Source organism: Symsagittifera roscoffensis, chromosome 5 (assembly GCF_963678635.1).
Source record: "Symsagittifera roscoffensis chromosome 5, txSymRosc1.1, whole genome shotgun sequence".
In the NCBI taxonomy this organism is placed as follows: Eukaryota; Metazoa; Xenacoelomorpha; order Acoela; family Convolutidae; genus Symsagittifera; species Symsagittifera roscoffensis.
This window is the reverse complement of record NC_087066.1, coordinates 66052366-66074914: the sequence shown is the minus strand read 5'-3', so window position 1 is coordinate 66074914 and position 22549 is coordinate 66052366. Positions and strand designations below refer to the sequence as shown.

Sequence of the window (22549 nt, the reverse complement as noted above, 5' to 3'; positions counted from 1 at the left end):
TGACTTCGGTGATTGATGTCGTATGCTAGATCCGATTGTACACCCCAGCTTGTTTCAGCAGGGTGTGGCATATCCCTCACTTTAGGGTCGGCGTCATCTAAACAAGTAATTTTCGTTTTTATAACCCGCGACCAATCCAGATTTTGACGAGATGCTTTTTAGTGAGGTTTCTTAGAACCGTGTTTGCTTCTCGACCATAATGCGCCTCGAATGCCGAGGTTTTTAATGTTGCAATCTTCAAAAATCGGAGGGCACCAAGGGCCCTTTCAATCATTTTCTCCAAGGGTTCGGCAAGTTTTTCTTGGACGAAAGTCAGAATGGACTTTTTAAGACTACCAATAGTACGCTCCACGCACCCATTTGCCCGTTGATCATTGACTGGCGATTTTATGATTTCATTACCCTCCCGATTAGAGTGCTTTAACTTCGTTTGACATAAAATTCGTTCCCTGGTCCACGTGAATTTTCCTTGGCAACCCGTGATTTGCTATATAACTTTTTAGAAACTTAATTATTTTATCCGACCGGTTATTTCCAGACCATTGCCGACGGCCAACGAGAAAAACGATCCACCGCCACTAACACATATTTTTGGGATTCATTTAAATAGTTAATGGGGCTCCAAAAATCCAGTTGAACCGATTCGTTTGGTTCCTTCGGTTCAGGTATATTCCCGAGCTTTTTCTCACTTAGAATCGTTTTTAAATTCTTATCGGCGGCGGTGCATTCAGGGCAGTCTTCAGCTATTGAAGCTATTGATCGGTAAATATATGGATACCAAGCGTCTTTCGCGGCATCGAACATATTGGTTTTTCCGTGATGATATGCATGGATTCTGTTGTTAATTGCTGTTTGTAGGTTCATCGGAATTACAAGTTTGTCATCCATCCACACGACGTTCTCTTCATCGTAAAAGTCGTTAACAAATTGCGAATAATAACGGTTCATAGCAGTAACCTTTTCATGAATATTAGGATCCTTTGAAACTATGAGATCGCGAATCGCACTCAGTTGGGGGTCGGAAACGTACTATTGGATTCTATGAACTTTAGAATAAACAAATCAGGTAATGCGGTAATCTTGCTAAAATCTTGCAATTACGAGGGATAATCGACATGCATATTAAGTTCGGATCCACGGGTGGGATCGTCTCACCTTTGAATGCCGAGGGTAACGAGAGGGTAGTGTTTGTCCGGACTGATTTCGTTTCCTTAGTAATGGCTTCTAAAGATACGTTATTTGGTGGTAATTCTTCTATTTCATCACTGCTACTGTTTAGGCTCGGTTGTTGTTGCAAGAATTTCTGCCATTTCCTCATATTTTTGTCCATTTCGGTTTTAGGATTTAAAATTTGAATTTTTGAATTTGATAAGTTTGAATGTGATAAATTTGAACAACTTTTCTTCGATTGAGTAATAGCACCGACTAATTTAATGCGAATTTTGCTTAGCCGTCGGTTTAATCCATGTGTTCAATTCTGATTGGTCGATTCCCGTTCGCATGGATTTCCGCCCTCTACCGGTTTATCTCGTTACGAAACTTTCAATCTATGTATAGTTTGTTTACTTTCCGCTTTGATATGCAGTCCATTGGATGAATGATTGGATGACTGGTATCCCCTGGATGCACTACTACTATTGAACCCGAGAGCGGTACGTATTAAGTTTATCTTTGCCACAAAAAATATATTATCATATGTACTAATTGGCGTTGCTTCTTTACTTGGATGACATGATAAATAATCCGCCAGCCCAACTGTTGACCCTGGTTTATGTTCAACTTGAAAATCAAAGAGAGTGAGGCGATCTAACCAACTCGTTAAACGGCTAAACCTGGTCTTGTTTTTCTTATTTTTTCCATTCAAAAGGGAAATTAACGTTTTTTGATCGGTCACTATTAAAAAATTCCGTCCCAGTATGTAATTCCGGAAATATTCAGCCCCCCACACAACTGCCAACAGTTCCAATTCACTTGTTGAATTTTTCTTTTCCACCTCGATAAGGTACCGTGAAGCAAACGAAATCGGTCTCCATCCTTCCAGTCCTAGTTGTTCCAGTACGGCACCTAGCCCGTTGTGACTTGCATCGCACACTATACGAATATCCTTGCGGATATCAAAATGTCGTAGTTCAACAATGTTAGACAATTGTTTCTTAAGATTTTCGAACGCATTCTGGCATTTGGGGGTCCAAATGTTTTCGTTACTCTGACTTAACAATGGTCGCAACGGCGCGGACGATTCAGCTAACGCTGGCAAATACTTATGGAGACTGTGTATCGACCCCATGAATGATTTTAACTGCGTTTGGGTCCGCGGCGGCGTTAACGCTTCTATTGGTTCTGTTTTTCGTACCAATGGAGTTATTCCGGTAGAAGTTATTTGGTGGCCTAGCCACTCGCATTCCCGTTGGGCGAACTTAGATTTCGTTAGTTTTAGCGACATGTTTTCCCGATCCAGTTTTTTAAGGATTTTCTCCACTGTTGCTACATGGTCATTAGCGGTTCTCTTGGTTACTACCAAGATATCGTCAATAAACGCATGTGCTTGCGGGGTATTCTGCGAGGATACAATCCATTGCGCGCTGAAATTCCGCTGTCATTGTAGTTAAACCATAGAATCCGGTTTTGAACCGATACATACCCGCTGATCGACCCCCGATGAAGAAAAAACTGCATTGTACACTCGTTTCAACGCTTAACGGCAATTGACCGTACGTGTAAGTTAGGTCCATCGCTGTAAAAAAAATGTCCCCTGGTTTCTTTTCGCTGATCGTTTGCCCCACTGTGTCCGTTAATTCTTCAATATTCGGCATTTGGTATTTGTTCTTATGCACTTGTTTATTTATTTCCCTCGACTCGAGCGCTTGTTTTACAGACCCATCTTTTGTTCTTCTCTTGTACCGGTGTGAGGTTTTCAAAAAACTCTGCTTGCACTTTATAATTTCTTATTTTTCCTACCCTATTAAAAAGGTTTGAAAACTGCTTAGTGAAGTAAGTTTGCCAGGGGTCCAGCTCCCCCTCTTGCACCGGTGTTTTCTTTTCCACCTCGTCGATTGACATTATTTGGTCCCCTGGTGATTGCTGCACCAACTGTAATCCAAGTTGAGGCATCGGGTCTCTTCCAATTATCGATGGGCGGTTTCCTCCGATGACCTTTATCCTCGCGTTGATCTTCCAGCCATTGGATTCTAAAGTTACAGCCATTACTCCAATCATCTGCAGTGGGTTGTTCCCATAATCTCGAAATGAATTGTCCTCCTTCGAGAGAGTGTCAAGTTTTATCCCCGAAACTCCAAGGGTTCTTCCCAGTTCCCCGATAGTGAAAATTGAGATCGGAGATCCGCTGTCGATCCACACGCGAGTAGATTTTCCATTCATTCTAATCGGCAACTATGCCCCAGCGACCTTTAATTCCGTGAATCGTTTATGTTTTATTGCCATTACCATGTAATCCCCATCGGAGCTAATCGAGTCCCACGAATGCACCACTGGAATCTTGTTACCCCATCCAATGGAACTGGCGTATTGGGACGCTTCCTCATCCGCCGAATTCTCCAGATTTGTATCGTCTGCATTCTCACGTATCATTGCAACTGCTCCCCGTCCTCGTTGATTTTCACGCTTCCCCCTACAGGTACGTTCGAAGTGTCCAATTTTATTGCAAAAACTACACGTTACTCCTTTAGCGGGATATCTCGTGAAAAATTTGGTTGGTCGCAGTTCTAGCATCTATTGTTCTGGAGCAAGTTTCCATCTCGTTTTGGGCCTCGCCCTTGATATGAGCCTCGGCTCCTTGTACGATTTTTACGATATCCTCCTCGTATCGTCCCGACCGGTTCTGTTTTGATCTGGATTCCACCTCCTGATGACGATCCTTCGGTTCCCGCCGAACCCGTGGAATCATAAGATGTTGCTTACTTGTTTCCCCGCATACGAGAGGGCGATCCTATAGACCCCTTCCGGTGTTTTCGTTGACCTGCACAATTCTTTTTGCGCTTCGCGGTTATTCATACTTACAATGAATACATCCCTAAGTATTTGATCCTCCAACACTCCAAAATTGCATCGGGCTGCCAGTCCGCTCAGGACGGAATGGAATTGCTCCAGACTTTCAGTGATGAATTGTTTCCGCGAGAGAAGTTGGAATGTCTAGTATGTTTCGTTCCTTTCCTTCTTGAATTCCGCTTCCAGTACGTTTATCATCCTTGGGTAACGAGCCGTTGAAATATCCAGATGTGGTCGTCTTTTGTGTAGTTCATCTTGCCCCTTTTCCCCCAGACACAATTACAAATTCGAAATAAGTATCTGTTCCGATTCCAATCGATGTTTTCCATCTACTTCCTCGGGTAAAGTGGTAACTTGAGCTGCAGTAAGAGTCGCTGCGTAGTAGTAATTTTCCGTTTGAGTGCTTTGCCACCATTCCCTATTTGAATCTGTTAACCCAGAACTCCCACATCATAGGTGGTTCAATACACTTCGCTGACAGGAATCCTGTAATTCCCAGTGGATTTTCCCCCCACCTGATACTGCTGGCTGCGCCATGTTGAAAAGGTTAATTGTTAAATCCGTAAACTCCAAACGAGGATCAACTTAATCTGACAAAGTTAACAATAAGAGTGACTATAAAGATTATCCAAGGGTGACAGACAATTCCAAGGACATCACCTGCTAAAAGATTAATTAGCACCAAGAATGACAGTTTGTTGACGGCTGTAAGATGAACTAAATAAACACTATATGACAATATAGACGGGACCATTAAGTAGTAATATTAATAATTTAATAGCTTGTTCGTTTTTAAGAGCTAGTATTGTATGGCATTTTCAATCAACTAAATTCGAATATTTTTAAGTTCCAGTATTCAAACCTCGAGTATATCAAACTGTTTGAAATTGTTTACTCAGAAATGTCTGGCGAAACAAATTGGTCCTAGTTGCGATGAATTTTTTTTCGTTAAGATTTAATCCTGTATTGTTATAAAATCACACCTTGTTATGTTGCTTTGTACAGTATGAGAAGCAGTTTTTTCCATATTTAACAAGATGTTAGTTCAAACTGTTGCGGTTACTGTTTCATAAGCTTAGGTAGTGCTGGTTTCGCCTTCGTGAAAAAAAAAAATTTTTTTGTTCACGAAAAACCAACTCAAGTATTAGTTACACCCAGGGGCGGATTTAGGGGGGACGGGGGGCGGAAGCCCCCCCCCCTCTGGGATTCGACCCCCTGCCGACCCAAAGGGTCCCCCCTTTGATACTTTTTCAGAAATCCATTTTTGGCCGACCGACCCTAAAATTTTTCTAAAGGCGCCTTTGGCGCCAAGATATACTAACTTTGAGGGGGAGGGCGCGCCAAAAAAACGCAATTTTTTTCGTCGAAGTTTTTCAAAAAGTGCCCAAAAACGGCTTTTTTTGACTGTTTTTCCAAAAAAGTGCCTGCGGCGCAGAAAATCCGCCCCCCCCCCTCGAGAAAATCCTAGATCCGCCCCTGGTTTTACACCTCGTCAGTTAGAACTCGTTAATTGCAACTTGGTTATTAAAGCTGAAAATGAAGCAGTGTCAACCATTATTTGTTTTTTTAATGAAAATTTCATTGCTATAATCAACAATTTTTCCACTTTGTTGTTTTAGAAAAATTTAGTAAATTCAAAATCAACCTTGCATTTTTGGAGCTGAATTCACTGTAAATTGAATTGATTTTGAGTTGTCGTTAACGTAATCATTGGAAGTAAATTTTAAAAGTTGTGCTTTTCAGCTGTGAGCAAAGTTGTACCTCTGTGAAATATTTTAAAATAGTGGTTGAATGATCTTCTGTAGGATGTTCTAGTTTATATACACTGTTACACACTGTCTTGCTTACTTTGCTTATGAAAGAAACACGAAGAGACTAGTAAGAGAGAAGGCAAATGGAAGACCAAGGAGAGGAGAAAAGAGCAAGTGAGGTTCCATACAAAATTAGACTGAAACTTTGAAACATGGCTGTACGCTAACGACGCCGACAATCTAATTCGTTTGAAAAAAGAAAACTTTTCACACAAATTTTTCAAGTGTCAAAAACTGGACTGTTCTCAAAGCCATAGCAAGTTTTCTACCAAATTTAAGAGTAAACATTTACTCACACAAGATTTCCATAAAAAGGAACCTTCTTGTTCACAGAAGATTCCTTTTTATGAATACAACCTCAATCCTAGACTTGGGAAAAGAGTTTTCAAGAAAAACGAAAAACGGAAATTGAACAAAAACTAAGAAGTTGTCAAAATTGACTTTTTAAGGCGATCATTTTTTTCCAAAAGCAAATAGGGTTGAGCCTCTCCTGCAGGAAAGATTTCCATAGCCTGCTTTTTTATTAACTCTTAATCCCAGAGTTAGGAGAATGTTTTCGGGAAAAATCAAAAAATATATAAAAATTATCGACATTCCAAAACATTGCTTTGCCCTAAGGCTGTATTTTTGTACTACAAATATTAGAGCAAAGCCGTTTTTAAAGGGAAGAGTTCTCACAACCAATTCTTTCGTTGCAAACTTTGTAGGTGAACTAATTATATCAAGTAGGCTGAGTTGCTTTTTTGTACATTGAAACGAAATTATTTGAATTCAGAAATGTTATTTGAACTAGAACTAGAGAGTCGTATCAAATTCGAATTGTTGTCATAAGGATGTTTGCATTTTATGGTTTTCATAGGAAATAGTCAGGTCGACGAGTGTTGTCTTCGGATGCATTTGGCCTTGAGACGGCGTCAAATTGGAGCAGTTGGAGTTCATCTGTGCTGTGTACATTCATAAAAGCTGCCTGGTTGCCGCATCTGTAGCAATAATTGGGAGCACTAAAAACAGTCAATACTTGTTTATCATGACACCACGTGTAACCGTCCATCACTAACTGGTGCGCTCGGCAAACGAGTTTGAGCTGGTTCGAGTGGACAAAATTAGAGGTAGTGTCTCTGCCCCAAAGGTATCCGCAACTTCTGCCCGATAAGCCCCATCCGGTAATCTCCTCCGGATCTGACCACATGATGTCGGCCATGGGACCCTCGTGAGGAGTTTCCTGGAACCTATCGATGGTATTCAGACTGTTCAGATGCGGTAAGCTAGGCGATAGACCTCCATGCATGCAAATGATATCGTTATCTATCACGGCCAAGAGAGGAAGATAATCGAAAACATCTGTCAACAGAGACCAAACTTTGCTTCCCATGCCTGTGTACTTATTTAGACATTCATCATAGAATCCATACACTTGTGTGACGTTTCGACATTCATGGTTGCCGCGTAGAATAGTAACCCGACAAGGATAACGGATCTTAAGGGCTAGCAACCAACAGACTGTTTCTATAGAGTAGAAACGTTTGTCTACATAATCACCCATGAAGAGAAAGTTAGTATCCGGAATTTTTCCAGCTATCTGGAACAATTCTTTCAAATCAGGCTGTTGACCGTGGATGTCGCCACAAACCGTAACAGGACTGCTTACATGTTTCAAAGTCGGCTCTTGAATCAGAACCTGTTTAGCTGAACTGCACAAACTCGAAAGGTCATAAACTGACAGAATTTTGCACTTCTCAAGTTGTGAAATCCATGACTCAACACCGCCGCTGTTATCAATTGTCAATTTGGTTGAGGCCGAAGCATGGTCGGTCATGATGAACAAAAAATAAAAATCACTTTTCAAAATTTGGCGGGAGATCGTTTTATTTGTAAATATTGAGACAGAAAGTCATACGATGGTTTCAAACGCTTTCATTAATGAATGAACACAATAAAAGAACTGGTCACTTGAAGTGAGCAAACTTCAAGTTTAACGTTATTAGATAATTGTATCAAATTGAAACATGACGAACTGGGTAAGTTATGGGGCAATGACGAAACGAACAAGTAGTGACAAGTTTTGCAAGCTGTTAAGTCGATACAGAGTTTCACGCATGCGACTCCTTGAAAAAACATTTTGTGCAAAAAATAAACAAAAAAACACAAACGAAATAAATAAATTGTTTTTGGGCGAATAAAGATACCGTATTAAGGTTGGGAAAAGATGTTGAGTGATGTATCAATCTTAAGGAAAGACTTTAGACAGTTTATTTACCGGCCATACTTTCATTGAGCTGTCTAGAGCGTCTCCGATCTGAGTAAATCGTCACTGGCTGGGATCTTTAGCGGGATGCCATGGAACTCGTGGCGTGTAATCTTTATGGCGTGTATCATCGACTGCCAAATACTATCATCGATTACTCCGTGTTTGATTTTTTGAAAGTAGACACAAAGGAAACGATTTCGAGACTGTTGAGCATGGATTTGCGCTTTTTTCGGCTACATTGAAATTGTGACTGATTCATCCAGAAATATCCCTCAGTCCGATAAATACTTTGTCCGTATCCTCCGCTGGCACACGAGAGGTATGATACAATGCATTACGCTGTCGGACGACAAACAAAGTAGTAAGAAGTTCCACTGTAAAATCTCAATTAGCAAAATTGGCCGAATTCTGAATTGACATTTTTCCAATGGCGAGGGTTGCAGATGTCGTTGCTAGACAGACTCAGGCAAAAATTTTGCTAGTCGCATTGCAACGATCAATTCGCATCAATTTTGAGGCGTCCTCAGCCAGTACAGGACAATTAAATGGCCGACCAAACTTATTAATAGCAAATTTTGTGGTCTGCTTTTCAAAGATGAAATGAACTATTTGCGCTCCGTAGACAGACATTTACAGCTCCAAGTTAGGTATCTTGACAGGCTTTAAGGGGGAGACTGGTGCTTTATTTATCAGAAATTGTACCGAAACGGTGTTGACGAATTTGTTGACAAAACTCAGAAAACTGGTCTCTAGATCTTGTTTCCATTTTTTAAAAGTTTTAGGGGAACGTGACGTGATTCAAAAGTTTGATTTACCGTTCATTGAACCTTTTGTACCAATTGGTTTTTGCAGTGTCCATAAATGGAGCCCTTAGAGAAACCAAGAACACGTTGCTGCTGTGGTTTGCGGCTCTTCGGGTCCGCAAGTAACGATGATACAAAAATTTTTAGCAACGACTCGTCGGTTTGTCTCCCATTATTCGAGGTTAAACAGTAAACAATAGCCAACATAATCAGATGAGCTTTTTGTGGCGTAGATGTGTATAACTTTTTCCACACACTTTCTTAGATGGGAGTCTGCAGCTCCAATGAACTGACTCGTATTTTGGTAGGTTTCATTTTTTCCTTTGTCAAACCACAGGTACCGGAGGAACGGTCCAACCTTAGAATCAACTGTGTTTTGCATAAACATAGCAACTACGTCTGCAGAAAGGGCGCTGATGTTTTTCGTGAAGCGAATTTTGTCACCAGTAAAATTTTTCAAAAGAGCAAGCCTGGTGATAAGGTTTGATTTCAAGGAAAAACCAAAGAAACTAAAAGCGTTGGATACTCGGCGAACTTTGCCGTTTGTATTAGTTTTTTTTTTGAACGATGAGACAGATACCATATATTGGTGGCAGTGTGGAGCGTTGAGTTAACTATAACAATATATCTTTGGCTCAAGTCTTTTCCGGTAGTTTTAAAATACTTTTTTCCGAGTATCTTGCTGGTTAAATATTTTTTTGAAAACTCTTAGCTTTTTTTCTGCTACTGAAAAATCATGGCAGTGAAACGTTTTCTTTCGATTTCAAGTCTAACTCATAAAGTCTTTAAACAAATTTAGTGGTGTCTCTCAATACTGTCATGTCTCTTCATTCGTTGTCAGACAGAGTTATGGAATTTTTTTTGAACTATTTATCCTCCAGGTGAGAAAGTTGATAAAAAAGGCCAGTTTAATGTTTGACTTCTTTCTTGTGTGAGTTTATGGTATGCTTTTCAGCAAAATCCAACTGAGAAATGTTTTAACTTCAAATTGTGGGTATTTCATTTCTAGATCCGTTTGCAACTGGTTGTGTTGAGCATAAGGGATTTTTTTGATGCCAATTTTCAAAGCAACCGACTCATATCTGTTGGTTGGAAATGTAATGGGTCTTAAGTACTCGTGAGATCGTCAAAAATTGTTCGGATATGTTGTGACCACTAGTGGCAGTGTGGAGCGTTGAGTTGACATTAATAATATATCTTTTGCTGAAGTCTTTTCAGATAGTTGTGTAAAATTTTTTTTGTGAGTATCGTGCTTGTGAATGTTTTTTTGACAATTCTTAGTTGTTAATTCTGCTAGTGAACAATCCTGGTAGTGAAGCGTCTTCTTGCGATTTCAATTTTAATTCACAGTGTCTTTAAACAAGTTTTGTGGTGTCTCTCAATACTGCCATGGCTCTTTATTCGTTGTTAGACGAGATATCTTCGTTACACTATTTGCGTAATTGTCTATTTTCAACCAGCTTGGAATTTTTTTGAACTATTTATCCTCCAAATGAGAAAGTTGATATAAAAAGACAAGTATTTGATTTCGTATTTTGTATTTGATTTCGTGTTGGATTTAGTGTATGCTTTTCAGAGAGAAATATTTTAACACCAAATTGCATGTTTTTTGTTTCTAGATCCGTTTCTCCTCGTTGTTTTGAACATAAGTGACTTTGTTGATGCCAATTTTCAGAGCAACCGAATCCTATCTATTGTTCGGAAATGTAATGTGTCCTAAATGCTTTTGAGACCGGCAAAAATTTTTCGGATATGTTGTGACCATTGGGATCAGTCTAGGTGATGGAAGGGCAATAATGTCTACCACAACTGTTTTAACAGACTGCAATTGCATTGAATGGGTTTGTACTGACATGTTTTGAGCGCAAGTGATCTCTCTCGTGATGTGATATCCCCCAACATTTAAATAGTTATTGAATTATCGTACCTGAGGAGGTTATCAAGGATTTTGGAAAGGTATATATATATATATACTTCGAATTGAGAATAAAAAATTAGAAAAAGGTTGCGAAAAATTTTTAAAAGAATGATTAAGGTTTCTAAGGTATCAGCTAAAAATATTATGAAAAATTTTAGGAAGTTAGAAAGTTTTATGAGAAAGATTGAAAATAGTTGTTTGAATTCGCCCACCGTCGCAGAAAAAAGTATTTAAGAAATGATTCATTCTGTCGAATATTTTTTAATTTTTTGGGGCTAAATTCGAAAGTGGTCGGATTATTTATTGATTTTTTGACAAGTGGGTTCGGTTTTGTCGAATATTGTTGAGGGGTTATTTTGTGGTGTCGGGGAGATCTTCTTGGTTTTTTATGGTATGATTGGGGGTATCTAAGAAATATTTGTACTTTAGGCTAAATGATCATGTGCTTTTGTTCTTTAGGCTAATTTAATATTTTTGCTTGGAGGGTTGTCGAGCACATTCGAAACATAGTTTGAGAGCAGTCAAAATATAGGTCGAGCACGGCGAGAAAGTTTTTTTTGTGTTTGCCGAGAAAGTTGAGACAGTCGAAACAAGCCCCTTATTAGTCGAGAAAGTCAAAACAAATATATGTGGGAGCCAACAAATAAACTTTGTAATATTGTCGCTCGAGACAGTCTAAAAAGTCAAAAAAAAAAATGAGTTTTAGTCGAGAAAACAGAAATTTATCTGAACTGGGTCGAACAAAATCGACCACGTTTTTGTTCAGTCGAGAAAGTCGAAACACACAAAAATTTAGTCGAGAAAGTCGAAACATACCAAAATTTGGTCGAGGCGGTCGAAACATACCAATTTTGGTCGAGAAAATTGAAATATAAATCGAGCACCTCGAACCGGGTAACTAGTATTGGTGAATTACCTCGTTATACTCTTGGACTTCGTTGGACTCGTTGTCTCGTCTTTAAGGAGTCTGCTCAGTGTACCCTGCCAGTAAAACAGCTTCATTTTAGAGCCGAGTCGAACGATTGATGCTCGAATTCCTAACCGATGATGTTCACTAGACTTTTGGAATTTGCTCAGTCGCGCATGTCGCGGCGGTTTATTCTCAGTCGCGCCGCTCCGAAATTGAAAATTTTCAGTCGCGCCGGTCGCGCCGTTGCCTTAGGTCGCGCCGGTCCCAACGGTTTTTTTGATTCGCGCCGGTCGCGATGTTTTTTTTCAGTAGCGCATGTCTTCAATTGCCAAGTTTGGTCACGCCAGTCTGGAATTGCCACTAAAAAGTCACGCTGGTCAGGAATTACTAATTTTGGGTCGCGCCGGTCTTTTCCTAAGTCGCGGACCTCGACCCGGGCTTTGAAACAAGCCTCTCATTCTTTTCGGATATTTTTTTTTACAGAAAAATAACTTTTGTTCAAGCAAATCAGTTAATCTGCATATTTACAGTTCGCATGCCTTGAAGACTGAAAGCAAAAATTTTCTAAGATGAAATTCACTTTTTCCATAGTATAAATCTGATCAGGAGTTAATTCCAGTCATAAAACTACCTCTAAGGCGTATAAACTTCAGTTAAAGAACTGTTTGGAAGCATCCTAATTCCAGCCATAAAATTGCCTCTACGGCGTATCAATTCAAGATATAGAATTGTTGGAAGCGTTTTAATCTTACTATTTTATATGGGCACAGCTATCAAAATTATAAAACAAGAAACGCCTGCTAAATACGAATAAGGTTCAAGAAGCAGAATGATGGGGCTGCGTCTCTCAAAATTCCCGTAAGCGTATTCTCAAAATTCAAAATGTTCGAATTTTATGACCGTACAAAAAGCCATTCAAATATTAAAATTGGCTCTAAGACAGTTGCCTGTAAAGTGTTCAAGAACTAATAAAAAAGATTGAATTCCTTCTGGTGTAACTACCAAACTACTGTAAGAAGATCTTTAATGGAGAACTCTGATAGTTGGCATTCAAAACACAAAAAATAGTTGGATATCCGCTTGCGAAGGTTTTTATTAGTTCATTGCTGTTAACGATGTTAGGCTAATATATAATTTAATTTATCCAACAACAAAAAAAATTTTGCCATTTTTCTACTGTAACACAAGCCACTCAGTTTTTCTGCGTTTACGATTGTTTTCACTTAGCCTGGTAGTTTTAATGAACTTTAGCATTTAACATACAACCCAAAAACAGGAATTAGTTTAATGTCATTAATGAAAAACTACTCCGATAAATCAATGCCGTGACAGAAGTAAATAGAGAAAACCAGCAAAAAAGAAACAGTTTTATGACTATTGAGTCAAAAGTCTTATAACTCACACGGAAAGTTAATAAAGAAAAAGGTTATAACTTGATTATAGATGCTGAAAAGCTTAACACGTTTTTTGCTGCTGTCTGTTGTGATCTCACCAAAAACATGATAAATGATTCATATTTGAAGTACGAACGTGTTTACCAAGTGTTTTTTTACCTTTTGATTGCTTAGAATTGCCAGCTCAAGTCATTGCTATCGTGTGGTCATGATAGTATATCAAAAAAAAAGATCTCTAGGCCCGCTTTTATCTAAGTTTTAAGCATTGCAACAAAACATCTAAATGTTGGTTGACAATAGTAAGTAAGTTTGCGAAAAAAATTCTTCTCATATCCTTCCAAGTTAGCAAAAATTTTAAATGTTGCAAAAACCTATTATAGGTTTTGAGCAAACCAACCGTGCTCACTTGCGAGCTTATCAGTAACGGTAACAAAAATTGGATATCAATTGACACAAGCGTGTTTTATATGGCGTGTGGGGGGGGGGATGATTTTCATAATAAATTGCAATTTTTAGAAAAAAAGAATTTCATTTTATTTTATTTCATTTAATTTTTTAATGTTATTACTGCTGCTCCATAAACCTTAAAAGGCAGTCGGAACATTTAGGGCTTCGCCCTGGTACGAGCAGTCTTGTATTGAATTGAGTTCAATTGAGTTTTTTTTTAAATACTAGCTCCGTATGGCTTTCGCGGTAAATTAAATGCACTGAAAACAGTTGGTGACGATCCAAGAGAAATAATTATTCGTTCAGTGCATCTCATCTTTTTGTTACGTCCACCGCTGTTTTTAGTTTAATTCTTGTTTTCCAGGATGTGTCATCAATTATACCATTCTGTTTGCTTTAAGTATTTCTCAAATCCAAGAATTTCAAGAAAAAGTGATTTCAATGCCTTCTCCTTTTGGTGCGCTGATAATAAGTTATACTAAGCAATTCAAAATGAAATTATGTTATTATTGTGACTTAGCATTTCAAAATGAAATTATGTTAATATTGGGACTTAAAAGAAATCCTAGTTTTCTCTGGTAGCTGCTAGTAAAAAAGTAGGTATGCATACACAAAAGAGCGCGTACCAAAAGAGCGCACTTTAAGTACCAAAAGAGCGCGTACCATAAGAGCGTAATTTAAGTACCAAAAAAGCGCGTACCATAAAAGCATTAAATTAATTGCTCTTGAGTTAATTTAATCAGAAGAATTGCGAATGATTCGCACAATTCAACTGAGCAATTTTCCCGGCAAAAAAAACTTTTTCTCAATCAAGTCATTATTTTGTATTTCAATGCATATGTGAAACCAGTAATTGCATATGCAATATTTCTCCCAAAAAGTAACAGTCACCAAAAGTAACCTATATAGAATCGTGACTTTCCAGAAGCTTACTCCACGTACGATTTTTTTGTTAAGTAAACTGCATCTTTTCTCAAATTTATTTTGCAGCAGTGTAAACTGTCACCAAATGTAACTAACAAGACTACTCGTATCAGGGCGAAGCCCTGAATGTTCCGACTGCCTTTTAACGTTTATGGAGCAGCAGTAATAATATAAGAAATTTAAATTAAATAAAACAAAATGAAAACTTTTTTTACGAAAATTTGAATTATTTAATGAAAATCATCCCCCCACACGCCATATTAAGTACAAAAAGATAGATTTCGTTCCTTGTAATAAATCCCCGTCCAGACAATTCGGCCAAAGACAATTCAGCCGATTTGAAATTCAGACAAGACTGCTCCTATCAGGGCAAAGCCCTGAGTGTTCCGACTGCCTTTTAAGGTTTATGTAGCAGCAGTAATAACATTAAAAAAACGAAATAATTTAAAATGAAATTTTTTTTTCTCCAAAATTTGAAAATTTTTATGAAAATCATCCCCCACACGCCATATAAAGTACAAAAAGATAGATTTCGTTCCTTGTAACAAATCAATTATGGCAAATAAGCTTCGTTCAACCAATTTGGAACGATTTATAAGACGGATTAAATCTCCGCTTACGCGTTAATAGCGCGAATTATATCGCGCGTTAATTGTCCCAAATTGGTCAAAATGGCTAAAATGGCAATCCTTTAACCCTCATAATTTTACGAAAACTGATCACAGGTGAAATATCTTTTCAAATTTAAGTTCAGGACAACAATGGCTTTCGAATGATGTAAAAAAATTCCGTCAAAAATGGCTAGTGAAAAAGTCGAAATTTGTCTGAAGAAAAAAAACCCACTCCGAGCACAAATATTCCGTTACTTTCGTATCGAAAGTCGGAACAATAAGAACTGATACGACACAAAACGAACCGTTTTCTGGGACTTATAAAAGACAAAATGAACAGTTTTATCTACAATTAGGGCAAAAATTAGCTCCCAACATCGGACGAAGTTAGAGAGTGAGTATTTTGCCATCATTAAAAAATGGCTACTCAAAGTTCTACAATTAATCGACGAAATAGTTTCGTTTTGCCAAAAAAGACCATTAAGGTTTCTCCAGAAGCTATTTTTGGACTGGGTTGTGAAAAAAAGAGAGAAAAGCCTATATTAAGAGCAACCAAGTTCCAATGGAAATTGTTAACGGATTAATTTACCTACGAGTTGCATATTAAATTCAACCAGTAGTAAGTTTTTTCGAGGTCGCCCGTGGTGTTTATGGGCAGGACGGCAAGTTTATGAGCGTGCATGGAATTGAGCTCTGCATGAGAAAAGCCAGTAAAGAACTTTTTTTTAAAGATGAGTTTATGCTTATTTTTCGATACAAGTTTTTCTGTGCACAAAAATGCTGGTGTTTGTTTTGGTCGTTTGTGATCAAACTAGAGAAAATTTGTTGATGTCATATATCACTATAAAGTAATTTCACAAACTTTTTTTATCCTCGCAAAAAACCTAACGGTTCAGTTATTAAAATGATTGTTTTCTTTTTTTTAATTGAACATGACGGATATTTTTGTTCCGACTTTCGATACGAAAGTAACGGAATATTTGTGCTCGGGGTGGGTTTTTTCTTCAGACGAATTTCGACTTTTTAACTAGCCATTTTCGGCGGAATTTTTTTTTATATCATTCGAAAGGTAATGTTGTCCTGAGCTTAAATTTGAAAACATATTTCACCTTCGACCAGTTTTCGTAAAGTTACGGGGGTTTAAAGATTGCCATTTTGGCCAATTTGGGACAATTAACGCGCGATATACTTCGCGCTATTAACGCGTAAGCGGAGATTTAATCCGTCTTAGAAATTGTTCCAACTTGAGTGAAAGAAGCTTATTTGCAATAATTGATTTGTTACAAGAAGCGAAATCTATCCTTTTGTACTTTATATGGCGTGTGGGGGGATGATTTTCATAAAAAATTTCGAATTTTAGAAAAAAAAATTTCATTTAATTTTGTTACATTTAATCTTTTTAAAGGTTATTACTGCTTCATAAACATTAAAAGGCAGTCGGAACATTCAGAGGGCTTCGCCCTGACACGAGCAGTCTTGTTTCTTTTTATTTTATTTTATTGCATTTAATTTGCTGAGAATTATTAAAAAAACTTAACATTATGATTATTGAACAGAAAAATTACGTCATCCTTTTGAAAAAACTGACGTTCTTTTCTGTTTTAGGATCAAACAATGTTATTTGCTGGCTTTGTTAGGCTAAATCATTTCTATAGATCATTCAGGCAAACTCTACTTGTTTCGTCTTCAAAAAAACTGTTTCATCTTTTAAAAGGTGACGGGATACTTTTGCTCGAGATAGTTTTGTCTTCACAATTTTTGATAAGCCCAAATAGTGTTAGGGTGACAATATAGTATGAGCAATAGCCGGTTGCTGTACAAGTAGCACATATTGTTCCGATCACATTAGTGAAAAAGTACGAACAAAAAACGTTTTTGATCTTCAAGTTTGCAACGTTTCTTCTGCGTGGTGTGATTATAGAACTATACAAAAAGCGTATAAAGTTAGCGAATTTGAAATAGAATACTACAACTTTCTTCAAAAAACTGAATAAGAAAAAAACATGAAAGAAAAACATTACGAGGCCAAACTGTGCATTCTCTGCATTGTAAGCGGAATCCGCAACAGGCCAAAATCAGATTTGTCTCGGAATCCGCAACATTGCTACTTTTCTTTGATCTTCTATGCTGTTTTAGATTCCACAAACAAACACCTAAATCATTGTACCGCTGAAAATCGCTCCAAAACTAGGCGAATTTGCGGAATTCGTAACTGTATTTGCGGAATCCAGAACAGTTTGTGGAATCCACAAGCAAATGATAAAACATTTGTATCGTTAAATTGAGCTGTTGCGGAATCCGCAACTGTAAGTGGAATCCGCAAATTGTAAGTGGAATCCGCAAACTGTAAGTGGAATCCAGAACAACTAGCTATATTTGCTTGTTGTGGAATCCGCAACAAAACAAATGTGCCGACAAAATTTACGTTACAGGTATATATATGCGGAATCCACTGAAATTTTGTTTGTGGAATCCACTTACGTTTTGAAACATATTTTAAGACTTGTCTCTGGAATCCAGGAACATAGAGACACAAAATTGTGCTCCTATCCAGTGCATAGTTTGGCCTCGTAGTAAAATCTGAAAGTTTTCAGAAATTTTTTGCACTGCAAACTCTAAATTTGTTTTATTTTTTTGCCAGGAAAGCGCTTAAAAAAGCTTCCAAATTTTTTTTATTTTGCAAAAACAAGTTTTATTATTCTAAATTGCCAATATTTTAATATAGCGAACGTTACGACAGAAAAATCTTTAATATGATATATCACTCGACCCATTCCGATATAATTTGTAGTTCCTGATTTTGCGTGGAAACAAAAATAAGCTAAAATGCACCCGAATACGAATATCTTCCACATTTTTCAAATGGTCGGAACAATGACCGCTATAGTTTGTTAAGATGTGTTGAAGTTTTTCAAATTCTAATATTTTTTAAAAAAAAAAGAGGCAACTGCTGTCGAAGAGTAAAAAGTTATCCGTTATTGAGTTTGAGTACGTCTTGTGGGAGACGCAATAAATGTATGTGTTATTCAGCACAGTCAAATATTTGTCTCACGTCACCTTCATTGGCTTTCTGGAAAAAACACTTTACACAGCAGTCCAAGCAGTTCTCTGGTACTTATCTTCAAGGAATGGCTTTATCGAGTATATCAAACAGTTTGAATATGTTTACTCAGAAATGTCTGGCGAAACAAATTGGTCCTAGTTGCGATGAATTTTTTTTCGTTAAGATTTTATCCTGTATTGTTATAAAATCACACCTTGTTATGTTGCCTTCTACAGTATGAGAAGCAGTTTTTTTCCATATTTAACAAGATGTTAGTTCAAACTGTTGCGGCTACTGTTTCATAAGCTTATTCCCGAAAAACTCGAAAAACCAACTCAAGTATTAGCTACACCTCGTCAGTTAGAACTCGTTAATTGCAACTTGGTTATTAAAGCTGAAAATCAACCTGGCATTTTTGGAGCTGAATTCACTGTCAATTGAATTGATTTTGAATTGTCGTTAACGTAATCATTGGAAGTAAATTTTAAAAGTTGTGCGTTTCAGCTGTGAGCAAAGTTGTACCTCTGTGAAACATTTTAAAATAGTGATTGAATGATCTTCTGTAGGATGTTCTAGTTTATATACACTGTTACCCACTGTCTTGCTTACTTTGCTTATGAAAGAAACACGAAGCGACTAGTAAGAGAGAAGGCAAATGGAAGACCAAGGAGAGGACAAAAGAGCATGTGAGGTTCCATACAAAATTAGACTGAAACTTTGAAACATGGCTGTACGCTAACGACGCCGACAATCTAATTCGTTTGAAAAAAGAAAACTTTTCACACAAATTATTCAAGTGTCAAAAACTGGACTGTTCTCAAAGCCATAGCAAGTTTTCTACCAAATTTAAGAGTAAACGTTTATTCACACAAGATTCCCATAAAAAGGAATCTTCTTGTTCACAGAAGATTCCTTTTTATGAATACAACCTCAATCCTAGACTTGTGAAAAGAGTTTTCAAGAAAAACGGAAATTGAACAAAAACTAAGAAGTTGTCAAAATTGACTTTTTAAGGCGATCATTTTTTTAAAAAAAAAATAGGGTTGAGCCTCTCCTGCAGGAGAGATTTCCACAACCTGCTTTTTTATTAACTCTTAATCCCAGAGTTGGGAGACAGTTTTCGGGAAAAATCAAAAAATATATAAAAATTATCGACATTCCAAAACATTGCCGTGCCCTAAGGCTGTATTTTTGTACTACAAATATTAGAGCATAGCCGTTTATGAAGGGAAGAATTATCACAACCAATTCTTTCGTTGCGAACTTTGTAGGCGAACTAATTATATCAAGTAGGCTGAGTTGCTTTTTTGTACATTGAAAGGAAATTATTTGAATTCAGAAGTGTTATTTGAACTAGGACTAGAGAGTCGTATCAAATTCGAATTGTTGTCATAAGGATGTTTGCATTTTATGGGTTTCATAGGAAATAGTCAGGGCGACGAGTGTTGTCTTCGGACGCATTTGGCCTTGAGACGGCGTCAAATTGGAGCAGTTGGAGTTCATCTGTGCTGTGTACATTCATAAAAGCTGCCTGGTTGCCGCATCTGTAGCAATAATTGGGAGCACTAAAAACAGTCAATACTTGTTTATCATGACACCACGTGTAACCGTCCATCACTAACTGGTGCGCTCGGCAAACGAATTTGAGCTGGTTCGAGTGGACAAAATTAGAGGTAATGTCTCTGCCCCAAAGGTATCCACAACCTCTGCCCGACAAGCCCCATCCGGTAATCTCCTCCGGATCTGACCACATGATGTCGGCCATGGGACCCTCGTGAGGAGTTTCCTGGAACCTATCGATGGTATTCAGACTGTTCAGATGCGGTAAGCTAGGCGATAGACCTCCATGCATGCAAATGATATCGTTATCTATCACGGCCAAGAGAGGAAGATAATCGAAAACATCTGTCAACAGAGACCAAACTTTGCTTCCCATGCTTGTGTACTTATTTAGACATTCATCATAGAATCCATACACTTGTGTGACGTTTCGACATTCATGGTTGCCGCGTAGAATAGTAACCCGACAAGGATAACGGATCTTAAGGGCTAGCAACCAACAGACTGTTTCTATAGAGTAGAAACCTCTGTCTACATAATCACCCATGAACAGAAAGTTAGTATCCGGAATATTTCCAGCTATCTGGAACAATTCTTTCAAATCAGGCTGTTGACCGTGGATGTCGCCACAAACCGTAACAGGACTGCTTACATGTTTCAAAGTCGGCTCTTGAATCAGAACCTGTTTAGCTGAACTGCACAAACTCGAAAGGTCGTATATTGACAGCAATTTGCACTTCTCAAGTTGTGAAATCCATGACTCAACACCGCCGCTGTTATCAATTGTCAATTTGGTTGAGGCCGAAGCATGGTCGGTCATGATGAGCAAAAAATAAAAATCACTTTTCAAAATTTGGCGGGAGATCGTTCATTTATTTGTAAATATTGAGACAGAAAGTCATACGATGGTTTCAAACGCTTTCATTAAGTGAATGAACACAATAAAAGAACCGGTCATTTGAAGTGAGCAAACTTCAAGTTTAACGTTATTAGATAATTGTATCAAATTTAAACATGACGAACTGGGTAAGTTATGGGGCAATGACGAAACGAACAAGTAGTGACAAGTTTTGCAAGCAGTTAAGTCGATACAGAGTTTCACGCATGCGAAGCCTTGAAAATTTTTTATACAATCAAACTCATAATAATGTGAGTAAAACAAGATATTCAGGGGCATACTTTTCCGAATTTTGAGTTAAAAAGATTAAGACACCATTGTCGAATTTCATCAAATAATGCGGCAATGAGTTGTTTCAAGTTCAGTTTTCCTTTTTTCAAATCAAACTTTATCATTTGTACCATTTTTGTCTATTTGCATAGTTTCATTATTTTTTTAAAGTTCATCATCGTGGATTTCTATTATTTTATCTTCTATCCTTCTTTCTTTATTTTTTCAAATCACTTTTGAATCAAACTCTTCTGTTTTTTTTTCTTGAGTCGTATGTCCTTTGATTCTCGATGAAGAGCTCAACTGAAATTATATACGAAGAATTAGATTTATTTCAGAATTTCTTAAGGCTGGTTGAAAGCATGACTTTTCAATGAATCCAAAAACTTTTTGAGGTTAATTTCCCAACAAAAAGTTAACCAAAATTGAAGAAAATTGTTGACCTCCTGCTCCATTGCTCATTTTCATTCATTTTGTAAACGGAAATCACATCACAATAACAAAAGTTCGTGGAACCGCGCTTTTTTCAGTCAAACAATTTTGTAGCATCTGGTTCAGGGACTGAAAAACAAGTAGAAATTCAAAAATTATAAAAAATCAAGCAGTAAGTAGAAAAAAAACATTTTGTGCAAAAAATGTAAAAGAAAACAAACGAAATAAATAAATTGTTTTTGGGCGAATACAGATACCGCGTTAATTTAGGTTGGGAAAAGGTGTTGAGTGATGAATCAATCTTAAGGAAAGACTTTAGACAGTTTATTTACCGGCCGTACTTTCATTGAGCTGTCTAGAGCGTCTCCGATCTGAGTAAATCGTCACTGGCTGGGATCTTTAGCGGGATGCCATGGAACTCGTGGCGTGTAATCTTTATGGCGTGTATCATCGACTGTCAAATACTATCATCGATTACTCCGTGTTTGATTTTTTGAAAGTAGACACAAAGGAAACGATTTCGAGACTGTTGAGCATGGATTTGCGCTTTTTTCGGCTACATTGAGATTGTGACCGATTCATCCAGAAATATCCCTCAGTCCGATAAATACTTTGTCCGTATCCTCCGCTGGCATACGAGAGGTATGATACAATGCATTGCGCTGTCGGACGACAAACAGGTGAGACTTTTGAGTGTATCGCGCGTACAAACAAACAGGTTTAAAGAAGTATATATCGATGCGAGTATCGATTCTTTTGTCGTAAAACGAGAAAAGTAGGATGGAGTCCAGTCCAATAGTGTAAAACTGTCTAGTCCAGTAGGATAATGATTTGCTGTCGGCAATCGCTCTTTTGGGAGTTCTGCATAAGCTTAGAGAAAATTTCCACAGCAATTAACAACAAGATTTGCAAGTTTTTTAGGATAAAGTCTGCTTCACAGTGGGACAACAGCGGATGATGCAGTTAATTTTCCAATAAAAATGCAACGAATTGCTTGAATTCCAGAATAACTCCTGATTATGTGAGTTTTTAATCTATGTTAAATCATGGGATACTTTGAGGTTATCAAGGATGACGATTTCAATAACCGACCACGAGTACAAATGCGGTCGTTATGTCAATTTAAAGGCACAATGCTTGTTATCTAAATGATGAGAAACTTTTTTTTCGTAATTTTTTAAGCGTATTTTACCGTGAAATCAATTTTTTGGCAGATTTTTTTCAAGAAAGGTGAGCTTTTGCATGATGAGCTAATTGTAGATGAGAGGTCTGGCC

The 22549-nt window shown here is 37.7% G+C and overlaps 2 protein-coding genes across 2 annotated transcripts; both read right to left on the bottom strand.

The window, feature by feature from the left end:
• Positions 1-6625: 6625 nt before the first annotated feature.
• On the bottom strand, positions 6626-7707 carry LOC134845528 (serine/threonine-protein phosphatase 2A catalytic subunit beta isoform-like). Its single transcript, XM_063862458.1, has one exon. The coding sequence runs from the start codon at positions 7630-7632 to the stop codon at positions 6670-6672; it is 963 nt and encodes a 320-aa protein (XP_063718528.1). The 5' UTR covers positions 7633-7707; the 3' UTR covers positions 6626-6669.
• Positions 7708-19365: 11658 nt separating this feature from the next.
• On the bottom strand, positions 19366-20642 carry LOC134847017 (serine/threonine-protein phosphatase 2A catalytic subunit beta isoform-like). Its single transcript, XM_063864501.1, has one exon. It carries the CDS (start codon positions 20492-20494, stop codon positions 19532-19534), a length of 963 nt encoding a protein of 320 aa, XP_063720571.1. The 5' UTR covers positions 20495-20642; the 3' UTR covers positions 19366-19531.
• Positions 20643-22549: the final 1907 nt, after the last annotated feature.